A 14,874-nucleotide genomic window follows, 5' to 3' on the forward strand; every position below is an offset into this window, starting at 1 on the left:
TCGGGATCGGGCATGCAGGGTTTTTTTTTCCGTTGGTGGCGCTTGCTGTTTTGCCGTCTTGCACCGAAATTTGCCAGTGACAGGATTGATACGATAAATTGAACAAATGTATTAGTAGGTACCATAAGAAAACCCCCACCCTCATCTTTTTTTTTCGTCTTCTTTTTCTTGTTTTACTCGCTTCTCCAGCCTTTGGGCCCTCCCCACGTCCCTTTAACCATGGATTTGTAGTAAACCCATGGGAAAAAGTCCTTCTTCAGGTAGTAGAATGCCCGCTTGGGCTCCGCCTGGTCGCCCAGGATCGAGGCAAAAGTCTCCTTGGGCACGCCCGCGTACTTGAACTCGGCCAGCATAACCTTGCCGTACTCGGTGGGCAGCGGGCACGAAGTGTAGCCGTCGTAGCTCGACTGCGGCCCCTTGCCGTCCATGGCCAGGAGCATGTTCTTAACCATGATGGGCGACTCGGCCGTGATGGCGGCGGCCGTCTTGGAGGTCGGCAGGCTGGAGGCGTCGCCGATGGACCAAACGTTGGGGTACTTCTTGTGGCGCGTCGTGGCGTCGTCGACATCGACGTAGCCGGCCTCGTTGCCCAGCGGGCTGTTCTTGACAAAGGCGTGGGGGCCCATCTTGGGCACGACGTGAAGCAGGCCGAACTTGCGCGTCACCTTGTCAGAGGACCCGGCGACGGCAAAGGTGGCCGTGGTACCGTTGACCTCGACAAGGTCGTGCTGGAATAAGCCCTCGACGCCGCGCTCGACACGCAGCTTCTCGAGCGCAGCGCTGTACTTTGGCACGCCGAACATGGAGGGCAGGCCGGTGGCAAAGGTGATGCTGATGGGCGACGATGCCGGGTCGGCAGGGTTGTACAGCCCCGCGCGCTTCCAGTGGTCGAGGGCCAGCCACATGGCCTTTTGCGGGGCGCCGGCGCACTTGATAACGCCGGCGGGCTGGGTGAAGATGGCGGCGCCGCTCGTTAGTGCCTGGATGTTGGGAAAGACCTTGGCGCACGTGTCATAGCCGTAGATGCTGGACACGGGCAGGGCGTCGTCGGCCAGGGCGTCGGCCAGGCCCTTGATGCTCGAGTAGTCGATCTTGATGCCGGGCGCGACGACGAGGTGCTCGTACGAGAGCCTGTCGCCGTTGGCGAGCGTGACCGAGTTGTCGTCAGGGCTGAAGGAGCCGACGGCCTCCTTGTAGTACTTGAGCTTGTCGTTGACCAGGCTCTTGAGCGGCCTGCGCAGCTCCTCCCTGGTCTTGAGCCCGCCGCCCACCAGCGTCCAGCCTGGCTGGTAGTGGTGGAAGTCGGCGGGGTCGACGATTGCGATGTCGTCCTGGGCGAACCTGCCGCTCAGGAGCAGCTGGTGGCTTGCGCACATGCCAGCGGTGCCTCCGCCGACGACGACGACCTTGTGGGCGCGGGCGGCCGGGGCCACGGGGGCGGCGGTTGCCATGCCGCGTATCACCCAGCTCCTGGGGCTAGCTGCCCGGGCCCAACTGGCTGCGCGGGTAGCGCACACGGCCGAAGGAGGAAGCATTTTGATCCACGTGGATTGGGTAAACAGCTGGTCTGTTTTTCTTGGGGCTGGCAGCTTGAAGGAGGCAGGTCGAGCCTGGCTGGCGGTTTTTTCCTGACGCCCAGCTCCAGCCTCGACCCGCCACGCGCTTTGTCGCTCAGCCGCTGGCACCACTGTGCGCAGTTTTCCAGGCGGCGGCAGTCGGCCCCCCCCCCGAGTCAGCCATCCGCTGGAGCCGGAGCGAAAAGCGCCTCAAATGGCGTGATGCGTAGCCTGGCTCCCGACTTGGCCCCACCACGAGTCTCCCGACTTCCGACTCGTGTCATTTGGCGGGGTAGCATTTGGCGGTGAAGGCATTCGCGGATTTAGGGTTCGCTGGTCGCAGTCCAAGGAAAAAGATTCGGAAGGAAAGAACCAGTGCCGCAACGTCGGGTGACAGGAAACTGTTTTTTTATTTATTTATTTAGCTGCGGTGCAATCCCAGCAGCCACCATCAGAGAACATTATGCACTCCGACCTGCTTTCCGCCTGCGAGTCGCTCGCAATAAACGCCACAGGGGCGATACCCACATCTCGCACGAAGACATCATTCTCTGGCATCAATTGTTCGACCTTAACCATGCTGAAGCCCGTGCCGCAATCGAGTGTTGGCGGTCTGATCTGAGTCGTGTCATTATCCCAGCCGACTCCTGGGGTCCGTGAAAACCGCATGGCCAGGGCACAGCAGGGAGTCCTACGGATACGCGCTTGCAAGCGGCAAGCTGGGGGCCGAGTCTACGGTGCCCAGCGCTCGGCCAGAGACGAACTCGCCCGGCGCTGCCGAGGCAAGATATCTGCTCCGACTCCAACCTGGCGTGTTGGACGCATCCAAGGTTCAGGAAATGTGCCACCTGGGCCACCCGCCTGTCCTCTTCTTTTCTTCTACCTACAACGACACGAACAAGACAAAGGTCTGCATCGTAGACGCGCATTACAAGATCATGATCCCGCAACACGTTAGCTCTCGTCTGCTGTTCATCCGCCACTGCGAGGCAGAAAAGAGCTGGGTGCCGTTTTCTCGCAACCACACCCTCGGCGTCCCGGACTGCACCATGCCACAGTTCAGGCCGCCAGACGGCTGCCCTCCACAGCGTCCGGCATGGGATGAGTACCCCGTGTGGTACCTTTTCTACGGAACCTTGGCCACTCCGGATGTCCTCGCCCGCGTTCTCCATCTGGAACTGGGCGACGGTGGCATTGTTGGCGGTTGAGGCTTGCACGCAGCCGAGGTCGAAGGCGCGAAGCTCGCTACGTGGGGCGACGGGAAGTACAAGGCTTTGGTCCAGGCCGAAATGCACGACGCCAAGGTTGGCGGCTCGGCGTACATGGTGGAGAGTCGGGAGGAGGAGGACGCGCTGAGAGCGTACGAGACGGACAAGTATCTAGTGGCACGTTCTGCAATCCGGCTGGTGGGCAAGGGGTTCTCGGGGGACAACGGCTCGGCATCCGCACCTGTCGTTCCTGGGCTGACTTTTCTGTTCCGAGGCGTGCCAGACAACACGAGGTAGGGCAACATGGATGTACGATGATACCTATGTACAATTTTCTTGCGACTTTTACAGCTGAGGATCCCTAGCCATACGCTTCCAGGGTATTTACTAACGTCTACTCGCCAAGAAACCCGGGACACATTTACAGAGTGCGCGCAGCATTGATGGCCTGAATCAGCTTGGGCCCGATCTGCTTGGCGATAAAGTCGTCTCCCTGGCCGTTGGGGTGCACGCCGTCGCTCTCCAGCATGTTGTTGGTGAAGCCTGCGGCGCGTGAGCAGTCAGCCACGGTAATGGGCGACGCTGACGTGCTGCGCTGCGACGCCCAGTTCGGGATCGCGCTGTTGACCGACTCGATGGTGGCATCGCTCCAGCGTGTGGGAATCATCTTGTCGATCTGGGAGACGCTCCTGGTCAGATTCACGTCACTTGGTCGCAAACGCAGCAGGGATGGAGAACTTACGACAATCTTGACCTTGGGGTTCGCGCTCCGCGCCGCGTTGACAATGGTCGTGTAGGAGTCGAGGATGGTCTGCACGTTGCGCTTGCCAATATTGACGTCGTTGGTGCCCAGCATGAACTGGAGGACGTCGGGCTTGTACGTGTTGACCCAGCTGGCGATGTTGCTGCGCGCAATGTCGTAGGCCTGCCAGCCCGAGTGGCCCTCGTGGTTGCGGTCGAACCCGGCCGGCGGGTTGCCGCACTTGCCCTGGAGGCTCGTCATGCTGCCCACAAGGTCGACGCTGTTCCCGAGCCCGGCCGAGGAGAGCTGACTCCAAACCTTGGGCCGCCAGCAGGAGATCTCGGTGATGGAGTCGCCAAGCAGCATCACCTTAACCTTGCTCTGCGCGGACGCCGTGGCCGCCAAGAGGCTTACGGCCAGGGTGGCAAGAGGGAAGATCTGCATCGTAGAGGCTTGAAGGCGGGAATGCAGGCAATTTGCGAAGGGGTAGAGATAAACAGGAAAGAGGCTGCCCTTGTTACAAGCCCAGAGCGTGAGAAGCCGTGTCCATTTATGATGGCAGTGTCTAACCGGCGAAGTCGTGGGGTTAGAAGCTATTGGGCGGCCGTGGTTCCTCCGGACATCCTCGATCCGGAAATGTTTCCTGCTGTCGCCTTGGCATGGCCGGATGGACGGCGGTGGACAGCTGGATCCATTTCGCCAAGGCCCCTTTTGCCGGCAATGCGGGGAAGGACATTTATTGGCGGGAAAAGGAGTTTCCAGAATAGCGGCATCCCGGAAAAGGTGGCACATTGTATAAGTGGTATTATTCTTTCCCGGGTTTCCACGCGTCAAGCTCAGGTAAGCTGCACCGTCACCCTGGGCGACGACATGGGAACACTCCATCCTCCACGCGTCTGCTTAATGCCTGAGGTGACAACCTTGACCCCACGCGCGCTGGGAGTGGTGGCTTCTGCCCAGAGGAGGACAGAGGGGGCGACTGGCCCGCCTTCTTGCTGAGCGATCGTTACTGACAGAGCCCCCGAGCTGTCGAAGCTGACCTCGCTGATGATGCCGGAGTCGACGCTCAGAAGCACGCCCAGGGGTCCCACGAAAACCCTCCGCCGGACTGCATCTGCCGTTCTGACGCTGAAGCTCCCACTAGCGATGTCCTGCTGCTGTAGCTCGCCCCCAAAGGCTACGATCCCGAGCTCGCCATCGTTTACAACGTAGGTTCCAGACCCGAGAGCAAGGCCTAGGAAGCCTGGGCCGTAGTCACCGCTGATGCCGTCCCACCGCAGCGTGTCGGGCCAGGAGTGAAACGAGGCGGCGGCGAAGCCTTCCTGGTTGATGTTGGAGAGCGGACCAGTAGTTCCCCCGTACCCTGCCCGGAGGAGGTACGTGTCCGAGGGAGACGAACGGAACGCGGAGAGGAGGACGAGCGCGTTCAGTGCGGAGCCGTAGTGGTGGATTTGACGCTCGATACGACGGAGTTTGCCGCCGTAGCTACATGGAGGCGGTGTTAAACGAACGATTTTCTCGTGTCTGGGCGGCCTTGGCGACGTCGAGTACTCACTAGTTATCCCAGTAGCGGCGGGCATTCCCGTTCCAGCCCCAATGTGGGACGGTGGGCATATAGCCCAAGACGCTGTTGACAGACTTGGCCGCCGTGTTGTTGTAGCCGAAATACCTGTATCTCGTTAGCCATGCATGCCGCCAGCACACATCGGGCGCAGAGACGTCTGGGAGGACTTACTTGGCCCAGTAGTACACGCCCTCCTGACCCGTCGAGTCCCAGGCCATTTCGCTGCCGAACGGCACCTCTTCCGCATCCCACTGAGCCGCCCGAGACCGCATTGCAGCAGTAAACGCGTTGGCTTGGGCCGCGCGACCTTCCCGGGAAAGATCGGTCAGGATCTCACCAAAGACCGTCTCGCCCATGAGGCCAACCCGGTTATATCCGACGTCATTTCGCATCGCCCTCATGACAGTCCCGTGTGCCTGGTCGAGGTACCACTCCCAGCCATGGCGCTTTGTCAAACTGGGGTATGCCCGCGCCACCCGGTAGAGGGACCAGTAGGCAGCGGCGACGTGAACATAGTTGTATGCACGGTCGATTGTGGACGCCGCAGCCCGGTTCCACGATGTCCAGCTCGTCCAGTCGAGGCTCGTGTCATACGAATAGCCCGGCACGGCGGCGGGCTCGTAGAAGAAGAGACTCTTCCGTACGCCGAGGTCGGCGGTTTGGAGTCTCGGACGCAGCACACCGTCCACAAACGCCTCAAGCTTGGCCACCTCGTCAGCGTTGGGCTGGATGGCTTGCTTCATAAAGGCAGACAGGAAGGACCCAGCCCCACCCTCATCGCTAAGCCCAGCCACCCACGCCCGCGAGTCTTGTGTCACGATGGACCTTGTCTCGTAGTCGTACGTCATGACAGACGGGGCGCGGCCGAAGGGATCCGACAAGTCGTCGAACCACTGGGCGGTGGTGAGGAATCGGCCAAGGTCTGCCACGGCCTCGGTCGAGGACTTGGTGATGTAGTAGTGGATCGTCTGGACCTTGCCGTCGGAGTACTGGATCCTGAGGTGTGAGCGACCCCATGCGCCCAAAGATGGCGTGACGGCGTACTTTCCTGATCCAATTTGGGAGACCTGCAGTGCCCCAGTCGGCTCCGAGCTAATGGACTGCACCACGGATGCCGACTGCAAGAACAGCTGCGCGGCAACTCCCCTCGGGACGATGTAGCCAGGCACGCCGACGGCTGTGGGCGTGCCCGTGCCGCGGACGGTGGCGTCAAGGTCACGCACGCCTCCCTTGGCCACCGAAAAGCGGACTCCAAACTGCAGCGACTCGCCTGGCTGTAGCGTCCTGGAAGAGGCAGGATTCCATGGTGTCTGGCCGCGCCACTCGGTCTCGGCCCATGCCTTGCTCAGCACCTGCCACTCGTACAGCCCCTCGAACGTCTGGCTGCCGTGCCAAGTCCCCTCGTAGCCGTTCTCCCACAGATTGCGATACGCCTCCATAGGGGTGTCGCCAAGGGGCGTCACAACAAGAGCGGCGCCGGTGCCGCGGATGGGGGCGACGCGGATGTGGCCGGCGTGCATGCCGATGTAGGGGTCGGACAGGGAACAGAGGCGCTGCATGTCCGATGCATGGCGGCCCGTGAAGATGCTGTTGAACTCAGCTGGGAAGCCAAGGCTGCCCAGCTCGACTGCCTGCGAGCCCGAGTTCTGGATGATGAAGCGTAGGCCAAGATCGCCCGACACGTCCAGCCATTCGCGTGTGATGTTGAGGGGGCCCGCAGTACTGCCCAAGGTCGGACCAAGAAGTGACGATAATAAGACGCCGGGAGACGGGGTGGCCACAGCAGGGACGGCTCGACGAGCAGTGGAGGAGTCGCCGGATGTCCATGCTGCGTCGCCCGCTCGTCGGTAGCGGAATGTGATGTCGCCCCAGTGATATTGGCCGTTGCGCGCCCGTAGGGACAAGTAGTCGAATGGCAAAAAGTCGAAGGCATCGCCTGTCGGCTTGAGCGAGACAAGCACTTGGGCATCACGCACCAGCTGGAGGTTGAAGTTGGCCGTGGTCAAGTTGATGTAGCCGTTGCTGAGACCTAGGTTGTCCTGGCCGGCGACGCCCGCCAGGACGAGACCCGAAAGCAGGAGGAAGCCCTTGGATATCGACGTCATCTTCTCCACGGCGAGGAAACAAACCCTGCGGCCCAGAGCTAGGGCGTGCGGGAGGAGCCCAGCAGCGCGCAACCACTCTAAAGTATTGTCCGGTATTGTCGCCATCCTTGGTGACGCCGGCATCCGAGATAGCGCGATGCTACCTTGGGCGGCTCGTGGCTTGGGCGGCATTGGCACGAAGGCAGAAGCGGAAGGAGGAGCTTGGTTCATCGGTGATTACGCGATACGAGGGGAGGATACAACACTGGAGTCGACAGCCCCCTGGCAGCCCCTCCCATCTTGTGGTGACGTTCTGCCATGGTGACGCTGTTGTTATCAGTCGGGCTATTGCTGAGCGAGCGCCAAAAATGGGATGGGGAACTTTGTGAAAATGCGACTGGGGAGGAGGGGTCCACGGTCCATGTGCCATGTGTGGGGTAGGTGGGGATGGTGGATGCCGCTTTCATCCATGTTGTTTTTCGTCTACCCAACTCCTTCTGTTGTTTCCTTTCTCTTCCCGCTCCTCCGCTGCAATTTCCATCGTCCTGCGCATCAACCCCGCGACCGTTCCCCACGATTAATGGCGACCCCATGACTGCTGAGCGGCTCCAGCCAACTGCTACGTCAGCCCCGTCCTCCTCGCGACAAGCGTGAACTGCCGTCGACCGGCGCCCCCCCCTCTACCCTTGTCAGCCGAGTCCACAGCGCCTCGAGCGTTGTTTTGCCCGTATCATGAGCAAGGCCAGCCATTCCGCCCGACCCACCCCCGTCGCTCGATCGACCTCCTTTGGGTTGCGTATAACGCTTCATATATCGTGGGGTTTCCAAACTCCTATACAAAATCGAATTCTCTCTCTTCCGCATCCTGAAAAAATGGAGCTTTGCCCGTGTCCCCAATGAACAAGCCGACATGGCATATCCGCGCCCCATTCGACCCAGCCTCTTCGGCTACTAAAACCCCATATACTATCTCGTAACTACCCGCCTGGGTCGCGGCCTTTCTCTCATCGGGCTTTAGGAGAAACCAGCTGCTAGCTTGGGTTGAGGCAACCAGGGCGCAGTCCAGCAGACGAGGAGCAGTAGTGTGGCTCTCCTCATAGTCGAGCTCAGCGAGTGCTGGTGCGAGCGGCTCGTCGTGCTTATTATACGGGAACGAGTAGTCAATCACGGCGGAGCCAATGATCTCCTCGTTGCGGACGCCCTCTTTCGTCATATCAACGCGATACCTTCCCCTCGCTGCGTCCCACAAGCCGGCGTCGTAGCAGCTTTGGAGCCGGCGGCGGCCGTCAATCAGCTCCGGGGGACCTGGGCGGTACCCGAAATTAACGAGGACGCGCTTTACCGGGCAGCGGATTCGAAGGTGCTCGCCCGGGAATATCCTCCCAAACATGTCTGTCCCTGGACTCCTCAAGATAGTTATGCGGCTTGCGAAGGCCTCCTTGAGACGAGCCCTGCTTTCCAGGGCCTTCCGCACCCACCGGGGGGATATGCTGCCGTCGAACCAGAGCCGCGACCATGACGGGTAGCTTGTGATCTGGCCATGGTCGTAAACAAACCCGAGCCTCGCTACCTCGCCGTTTGTCCGCTTATGTTTTTCTTCCGTGGCCCAAAGCAGCTCCATGGCCAAGTTCTCCAGCCACATGCCCACAAGATAGGGTTTTCCACCTCGGTACAGCTCCTTAATGGAATGGATGGCGAGCAGCTTGTCATCCAGGACGGAAAGTAGCCTGGACGAATAGTCGCCGACCACCGAAGCCCACCGCAATGCGGGGTCGTCGGCGACTGCATCACAATCGGAAGCGCCTGCGGCCCCAGCCAGCAATTCGGAAGATTTCAGTATCTCGCCCAAACACACGGCTGACAGATAGTCCTCACGGGAAGGCCCGCCTCCGTTCCAGGTCGCTTCGCGGCACACCCGGTATGGCTGCCAGGAGGAGAAGATGAGCAGGCGGGATGATAAGATGGCTTCCTGGAACGTCCAGCCCCTTTTGTGGAGATGCTCGTCGTTTATCTCCTGGTAGCTCGACAGCGGACACCAACAGGCCTCCGTCATCTCGCTGCCAAGGCCAGGAACGGGAGCCTGGAACAAAGGCTTGATTTGCTTCCCCAGGAAACCGTCTGTGCAGCCGGCGGCGCAGGCCGCCGCGATGGTGAAGTTAGCTTGGGCGTAGATATCGCCCATGGCGGCGATTTCGGCATTGCGGTCGTCGTCATCATCCTGGATCATACAGAGCGCGTCGACCCAAAGGTGGCGGACGCTAAGGCGCTTACAGAGCGTGACGGCATCCTGGATTGTTTTCGGCAGTGACAAGAAGTCAATTCCGGCCCGATGCTGGTCGGCGTTTGACTTGAGAGTTCGGAGTTGCGCGTGTTTTGCCGCGTCGCCCCAGCAGTAGCTAAGGGCGACGTACTCTGGTCCGGGCTCTGGGTGCGTGATTTCCACAACCCTAATACTTGGGGAAATGGAGGCGCTACCAACGTTAAGGAGACGCTTCGGGGACCCCGATGATGATTTGTTCCTGGCGAGGCAATGATGGTGCGAGCCGCATTCACGTATCCAGCCGCGGACGACGTCGACCGTCGAGTCCGAGTTTGTGTCCCACAGAGGTGGCCGATGGGAGATGAACTTGGAAGCGGGCGAGTCTTCCATGCATGCCCATCAGAATAGACACAAACCGCTGAGTTAAATGGGGCATTGATACTGACCATGATCCGCAAATAATAGGAACCCGTCTTCGGGCCAGCCAGATCCTACGTCCACCTCAATCCCGCAAGGGTCGGTCGGCAACAGTGGCTCCTAGTACCGGAACCGCAGCGCGAAGGAGTCGCCGCTGCTACCCGAAGGCAGGAGCCGAGCCATTTCTCCCCACAGCCGCCGGGCGCGCGAACCCGTCTCGTCGTTCTCTGCCCTGTGGCGGTCCATCTTTTCGAGCAAATGGGTGAGCTCGCGACAAAGAGGACATGTCGTCGACTGAAGAGTGGTGCGACGGCCTCGATAGACGAGGCAAGGCTGCCTCCTTCCATATCGACCTAAGGCTCGTCGCCAGCCTGTCGCCGGTGGCGGGGTTCTCCAACTCGCGAGTTCGTCGCTGCGGCGGCCGCCGAGGGAGGGCTTCCACTTTGTGGACAAGACATTTTTGCACGTGTCGCAAAGGACTGTTTCCATAGCATCTGTCCTTGTTTCGATAGTAGCAATTTATTTGGTAGCAGGCATACCACTGTGGCCGAGGGCAAAAACGGGGAGGAAACGCATCTCTTGTTAGCAGCACACCACGAGCACTGCGCAGCTGAACACTCTCCCTGTCCATTTCAGCTGGCGCCTTTCCCAATGCAGCCAAGCGGCTTCTAAATTTGATATGCCCCAATGCTCCCAAGAATTGGAGACCGGCTCGGAACAATGGCGGGAGGGAAGCTCAGGGACGCTAGAGCGCAAGCACGGGTATCCCTCGGCTGGGTGGGGCATCCGCTCCGCGACAAGGACTCGGTGTGCTTGCTCATCTCGGCTTCCAGTTTGCCAAAGGAGCCCGCGATCGATACAACCTACAGTCCTACAAAGCATGGATCAGACACAGCCGACGCGCCGCATATATCGTGTAAGTGCCTGCCTTATCTATTCTCGAACATCGCTGACATCAGTCAGGCGTGCCGGAACTGCGCTAGGCGAAAGGTCAAGTGCAACGGCGACCCCACCAGCTGCCAGCAGTGTAGCCACCTCAACCTCAAGTGCGAGTACGGTCCGCTCGATCCCTTAGCCAAGAGCAGGAGCCACGCCGTCCGTGGGTCTGTGATATCTCGGCTCCAGCAGGAACGCGGTGCGTCCTCTTCGCCTGCGCGGTCGCTAGCTCCAGCTGGCAGTAAGGCAGTCGTCGCCGCTGAGGATGGACCGAGCAGCCGCATCGAGGTGTCACCCGGGCTGCCTGAAAAATGGAATCCCGACTTTTTCCACAGTTTGGTGTCCCGCTACGAGAGCCAGGTGTACCCAGTCAACCCCATAATACCTGCCGCCGAAGTGCACGCCTCCATCGCTCGCCTTGACGAAGGACCGGCTGACTTTGCATTCGTGTGCGCCTTTGCTGCCTTGACGCTGAACTTGACAACGCCCAGCTGGAAGTCTCGACTCGACGACACTGCCACCATCTCGGACCTCGTGGCGCGCGCATCCAAGGCTCAGAACTCTATCTTGGCGTCTGCCTTGTGCATGACGGGCGGCGGTATCCAGCCATACCCGCACGAGCGGTTCATCATGACGGCCGTCTTCCTAGAGATCTGTCTTATGGCCTTCGATCGCTACAACGAAGCTTTTCTGTGCCTGCGCGAGGCCGCCGCCTTGGCGCAGCTGCTCCGCGTTGACCAGCTACTGCTATCACAAAGAGACGACGATGAGGATCCTTGCCGAAGGCCAAGTCCTATCTATCCGGTGTCATCTCCACCCCTGTTGCCACCGTCGGAGACTGCTCGCCGCATCCGCATGTACTGGGAGGTCTTCATCCATGAGCGCTTCTTAGCTATCATCGCGTACCTCCCTCCATCTCTGCCCCCACTACCCCTTGGGCCGACGCTTCGGGCCCTGAGGAACGACCAATCGGTGCCCGCCTACATTAACGCGGGTTTCTCCAGCCTTATCGAGATGTTTACCATCATAGACGCCGACTTCTTGCGCAACTGGCTCGGCCCCGACAAAAGCGGCATCACGCCGGAATGGATAGAAGCCAAGCGGCTACAGCTCGACACCCTCGAATTCCTCCCATCAGATGCCGAAACCCCGGCCAGCAGCCCTGCAAACCCCACCGGAACGACCGCTGTTGGCGACCACCCACAAGGATTCGTCGTTCTAACGACGCTCCAAAAGGCCGACCTGGTCATCACGCGACAGTGGATGCTGACACTCCTGTGGCAAATGGCCATTTCCAACTGCCAGCTGCGGTCGACCTGCTCAGCCGAGGCGCAGGCCGCGACGGCGGGTCCCTCTCCCACTACGGAAGCCAACGACATGTCACTGCAGCTGCCCGTGCGGCTGTCGCAGCAGCTGCGACGTGTGGTCATCCAGCTGGGGCGGCGCAGCATCGAGCTCAATGGCACGGGCATCGTGCAGAAGCTGTTCGAGATCACCAATACGTTTGGCGACGTCATCATACACGTCCCGCCCTCGGGTGGGGAGCCAGAAGCCCGACAGCGCCGTGACGATTTCACATTTTTGCTCGACTTTTTGCGCGACTTCTCGGCGCTGAACAAGACACAGGAGCAGATCCTCGCTGATAAGTACGCGCTCGTCCTTTCCGCCGCCACTGGTTAGGGACCGCCGCGGCCGGTCGAGGCGGGATAATACGTACATTTCCAGTGAAATCCCCCATATTTACTGCATCTGCTCGTCCACGTGAACCGCCACCGCGTCGGGCAGGCCATCCCCTCCCACCCAGGCCACCTCAACCCTCGACTCCTCTGCCTTTTCTGCGCTGGCGTTGGGAGCCATCTTCCCCATGTTGTCTTTGAGCTGGTGCGGCATATCGACCACGGTGGACTTGAACTTGCGGGCCGACACCTTTGCCTCGAACAGCAGGTCGAGCTCAGCGTAGGTGCGGCCGCGCGGCTCGGGGACGCGAAAAAAAGTCCAGACAAGGGTGAGGGCGCAAGTGCCAGCCCAAAAAAATCCCGCGCGCGCCCCCCAGTTCCAGGCCGTGGGGTTGAGCATGGAGGGGGTTATGATGTTTGTGACGATGGAAAGTAGGTTGTACAGGTTGCGGGCCAGGACGACGGTTTTGATCTTGAGGCGTGTGCTGCTTAGCTCCGAGACGAGCGAGTAGCACACGGGGCCGACGGTGCAGTCGTACACGAAGGTGAAGAGCAGCAGCAAGCTACCAATGGCCCACGACACGGGCGCGTTGTGCGTGCCCGCCAGCGAAACGAAGCCGATCAAGGCCAAGATGACGATCATGGCAGCCTCACCCGCCAAGTAGAGGGTGCGGCGGCCGAACCAGTTCATCAGGAACCACGAAAAGAAGACCCCGAGGCCGCCGAGGCAAAACTGCACCAAGGTCATGGTGAAGGCGTTGCTGGTGCTGAGGCCGGCCTGCTGGTAGAAATAGGACGAGAAGCCCATGATCGAGGCGCCGCACAGCACCTGCACGACCCAGACGCCGCACACGATCTCAGTCCGGCGCAGGTCGACGCCCCTGAAGCAGTCAGCATACGACATCCCCTCGGACGTCTGCTTCTCGATGCTGTCGGTATACGACATCATGGCGATGGCCTTGTCAGCGTCAAAGTCGGGGATCGCGTCACGATCCGTCAAACGCAGCACCGCCTGTCGCGCCTCGGCGATGCGCCCCACGCGCACCAGCCACCAGGGAGACTCGGGAGCGAGAAAGATGGCGGTACCAACGACAATGGGCCAGATCTGGCGGAGAGCACAGCGTCAGCAGGTTTCCTTCAAGGATAAAAAAAATAAAAATTGGAGGATGAACCTACCCATTGCAGCGCAAAGGGGATCCGGAAAGCCCAGTCGTCGTTGCGTTCAACCAGACCCTTGAGCACGCCAGAAGCGATGATCTGACCAATAACCCAACATAGGTTGACGTAGGTGGTCAAGTAGGCGCGCAGCTGCGTGGGGCAAACGTCCGACGCATAGGTGCAGGCCTGCGCGTATGTTAGTCAATGCTGGTGATGACATGGGGTGCCAGAACTAGGACTGGGAAAGGACCCACCAGAGTTTGGAAGAAGCCCAATGGGACACCCATGGCGGTCTGGCCTACAAGGAGAACGACAATGTTGGGCGCGAAGAATGGGATGAAGATGAAGGCCGCAATTAGGCTCAGGCCCGAGAGCATAGTCCGCCTGTACCCGAAGCGGTCGGCCAGGTAGCCGGCGATCCAGAGGCCGATGATCTGTCCGATGTAGGAGCCGTTGGACAACCCGCTCTGCCACGCGGCCGTGAGCTCGTATGAGCCGTTGGGCTGCAGCTCGCCAAACTTGCGCTGGAACGCGGGGAAGGCGTAAAAGGTGCCAATCAGGATGATGTCGAAGCCTTCCATAACGATAGCTGTCGACAGGGCGATGGACCAAAAGACGGCCTTGCGGTACAGACGCAGGGACTGCAGCAGGGATAGCGACTGCTCCAGCCGCCCGCCAGCCAGAGCCTCGTCGGCCGTGCCGACCATGTTGGCAGGCGCTGTGGCGTGGGGAGGCAGATGGACGGCCTCGTCTCCTTGCGGGGCCTGGGCTGTGGGGCTCATGATGGATCGGCGGGTTTCCTTGGGTTGTCGGGATAGCTTTGGATAGGAGGTGGAGACGGCCGAGGCCCGAGAGCTGGGGGGGGCTGCCAAAGTCCTGCTGGGCGAGACACTTGTTGGATATCGAAAGGTGGTCACGATAATGGGATTGATGCCCCCGAAAGTGGCAGCTGCTGAGGCGCCTTATATACCCACAACAAACGACCATCGCGACAAGATGGACTGGCAAGCCCCCAACTTGATGGCCGAGTGCTTTGCAGCCACGAGCACATGGCGCCCGCGGGGGGAATCTGGGGAAAGCATCTCGGACCGACGTTGGGCCAGTTAGCGTCGAAGATTGGCTTAGAAAGCCGAGCGTCGTGCGGGTGTGGGGAAGGGGGAGGCAAAAGCTCTTGTCTGATGCAACGTCAAAGTTGGGAGAATCCGGAGAAGGCGAACTAATGAGCAAACGCTACCACTAGCACCATCTACCGGAACCTGGGGTGTGCGTCGAT

At 60.3% G+C, this 14,874-nt stretch overlaps 7 protein-coding genes across 7 annotated transcripts; 2 read left to right on the forward strand and 5 right to left on the reverse strand.

Moving 5' to 3' along the window:
• Positions 1 to 126: 126 nt before the first annotated feature.
• On the reverse strand, positions 127 to 1,713 carry GGTG_02567 (hypothetical protein). Its single transcript, XM_009220339.1, has one exon. The coding sequence runs from the start codon at positions 1,533 to 1,535 to the stop codon at positions 174 to 176; it is 1,362 nt and encodes a 453-aa protein (XP_009218603.1). The 5' UTR covers positions 1,536 to 1,713; the 3' UTR covers positions 127 to 173.
• An 892-nt stretch (positions 1,714 to 2,605) lies between these two features.
• Positions 2,606 to 3,061, forward strand: GGTG_02568 (hypothetical protein; the record flags this gene model as incomplete). The annotated part of the gene is made up of 2 exons (XM_009220340.1): positions 2,606 to 2,752; positions 2,822 to 3,061. The coding sequence occupies 2 exons, from the start codon at positions 2,606 to 2,608 to the stop codon at positions 3,059 to 3,061; spliced, it is 387 nt and encodes a 128-aa protein (XP_009218604.1).
• A 124-nt stretch (positions 3,062 to 3,185) lies between these two features.
• On the reverse strand, positions 3,186 to 3,950 carry GGTG_02569 (hypothetical protein; the record flags this gene model as incomplete). Its single annotated transcript, XM_009220341.1, has 2 exons — positions 3,186 to 3,440; positions 3,507 to 3,950. 2 exons carry the CDS (start codon positions 3,948 to 3,950, stop codon positions 3,186 to 3,188), a joined length of 699 nt encoding a protein of 232 aa, XP_009218605.1.
• A 392-nt stretch (positions 3,951 to 4,342) lies between these two features.
• Positions 4,343 to 7,554, reverse strand: GGTG_02570 (hypothetical protein; the record flags this gene model as incomplete). Its single annotated transcript, XM_009220342.1, has 3 exons — positions 5,242 to 7,554; positions 5,062 to 5,175; positions 4,343 to 4,991 (listed from the first exon to the last, which is right to left on the reverse strand). The coding sequence occupies exons 1-3, from the start codon at positions 7,383 to 7,385 to the stop codon at positions 4,343 to 4,345; spliced, it is 2,907 nt and encodes a 968-aa protein (XP_009218606.1). The 5' UTR covers positions 7,386 to 7,554.
• Positions 7,555 to 7,883: 329 nt separating this feature from the next.
• On the reverse strand, positions 7,884 to 9,941 carry GGTG_02571 (hypothetical protein). The gene is made up of 2 exons (XM_009220343.1): positions 9,861 to 9,941; positions 7,884 to 9,797 (listed from the first exon to the last, which is right to left on the reverse strand). Exon 2 carries the CDS (start codon positions 9,379 to 9,381, stop codon positions 7,987 to 7,989), a length of 1,395 nt encoding a protein of 464 aa, XP_009218607.1. The 5' UTR covers positions 9,382 to 9,797; positions 9,861 to 9,941; the 3' UTR covers positions 7,884 to 7,986.
• A 691-nt stretch (positions 9,942 to 10,632) lies between these two features.
• Positions 10,633 to 12,699, forward strand: GGTG_02572 (hypothetical protein). Its single transcript, XM_009220344.1, has 2 exons — positions 10,633 to 10,747; positions 10,795 to 12,699. Exons 1-2 carry the CDS (start codon positions 10,712 to 10,714, stop codon positions 12,445 to 12,447), a joined length of 1,689 nt encoding a protein of 562 aa, XP_009218608.1. The 5' UTR covers positions 10,633 to 10,711; the 3' UTR covers positions 12,448 to 12,699.
• Positions 12,444 to 14,540, reverse strand: GGTG_02573 (alpha-glucosides permease MPH2/3). Its single transcript, XM_009220345.1, has 3 exons — positions 13,856 to 14,540; positions 13,620 to 13,787; positions 12,444 to 13,548 (listed from the first exon to the last, which is right to left on the reverse strand). Exons 1-3 carry the CDS (start codon positions 14,381 to 14,383, stop codon positions 12,508 to 12,510), a joined length of 1,737 nt encoding a protein of 578 aa, XP_009218609.1. The 5' UTR covers positions 14,384 to 14,540; the 3' UTR covers positions 12,444 to 12,507.
• Positions 14,541 to 14,874: the final 334 nt, after the last annotated feature.

This window comes from Gaeumannomyces tritici (genome assembly GCF_000145635.1).
Source record: "Gaeumannomyces tritici R3-111a-1 unplaced genomic scaffold supercont2.1, whole genome shotgun sequence".
Taxonomy (NCBI): Eukaryota; Fungi; Ascomycota; class Sordariomycetes; order Magnaporthales; family Magnaporthaceae; genus Gaeumannomyces; species Gaeumannomyces tritici.

Bases quoted from the DNA above. Each gene is read 5' to 3' on its own strand.
- GGTG_02573 (XM_009220345.1), bottom strand. From the start codon at position 14,383: ATGAGCCCCACAGCCCAGGCCCCGCAAGGAGACGAGGCCGTCCATCTG. The intron at 13,788-13,855 runs GTGGGTCCTTTC...ACATACGCGCAG, and splicing joins TGGGCTTCTTCCAAACTCTG to GCCTGCACCTATGCGTCGGA. The intron at 13,549-13,619 runs GTAGGTTCATCC...GCTCTCCGCCAG, and splicing joins TCCCCTTTGCGCTGCAATGG to ATCTGGCCCATTGTCGTTGG.
- GGTG_02571 (XM_009220343.1), bottom strand. From the start codon at position 9,381: ATGATCCAGGATGATGACGACGACCGCAATGCCGAAATCGCCGCCATG.
- GGTG_02572 (XM_009220344.1), top strand. From the start codon at position 10,712: ATGGATCAGACACAGCCGACGCGCCGCATATATCGT. The intron at 10,748-10,794 runs GTAAGTGCCTGC...GACATCAGTCAG, and splicing joins CGACGCGCCGCATATATCGT to GCGTGCCGGAACTGCGCTAG.
- GGTG_02567 (XM_009220339.1), bottom strand. From the start codon at position 1,535: ATGCTTCCTCCTTCGGCCGTGTGCGCTACCCGCGCAGCCAGTTGGGCC.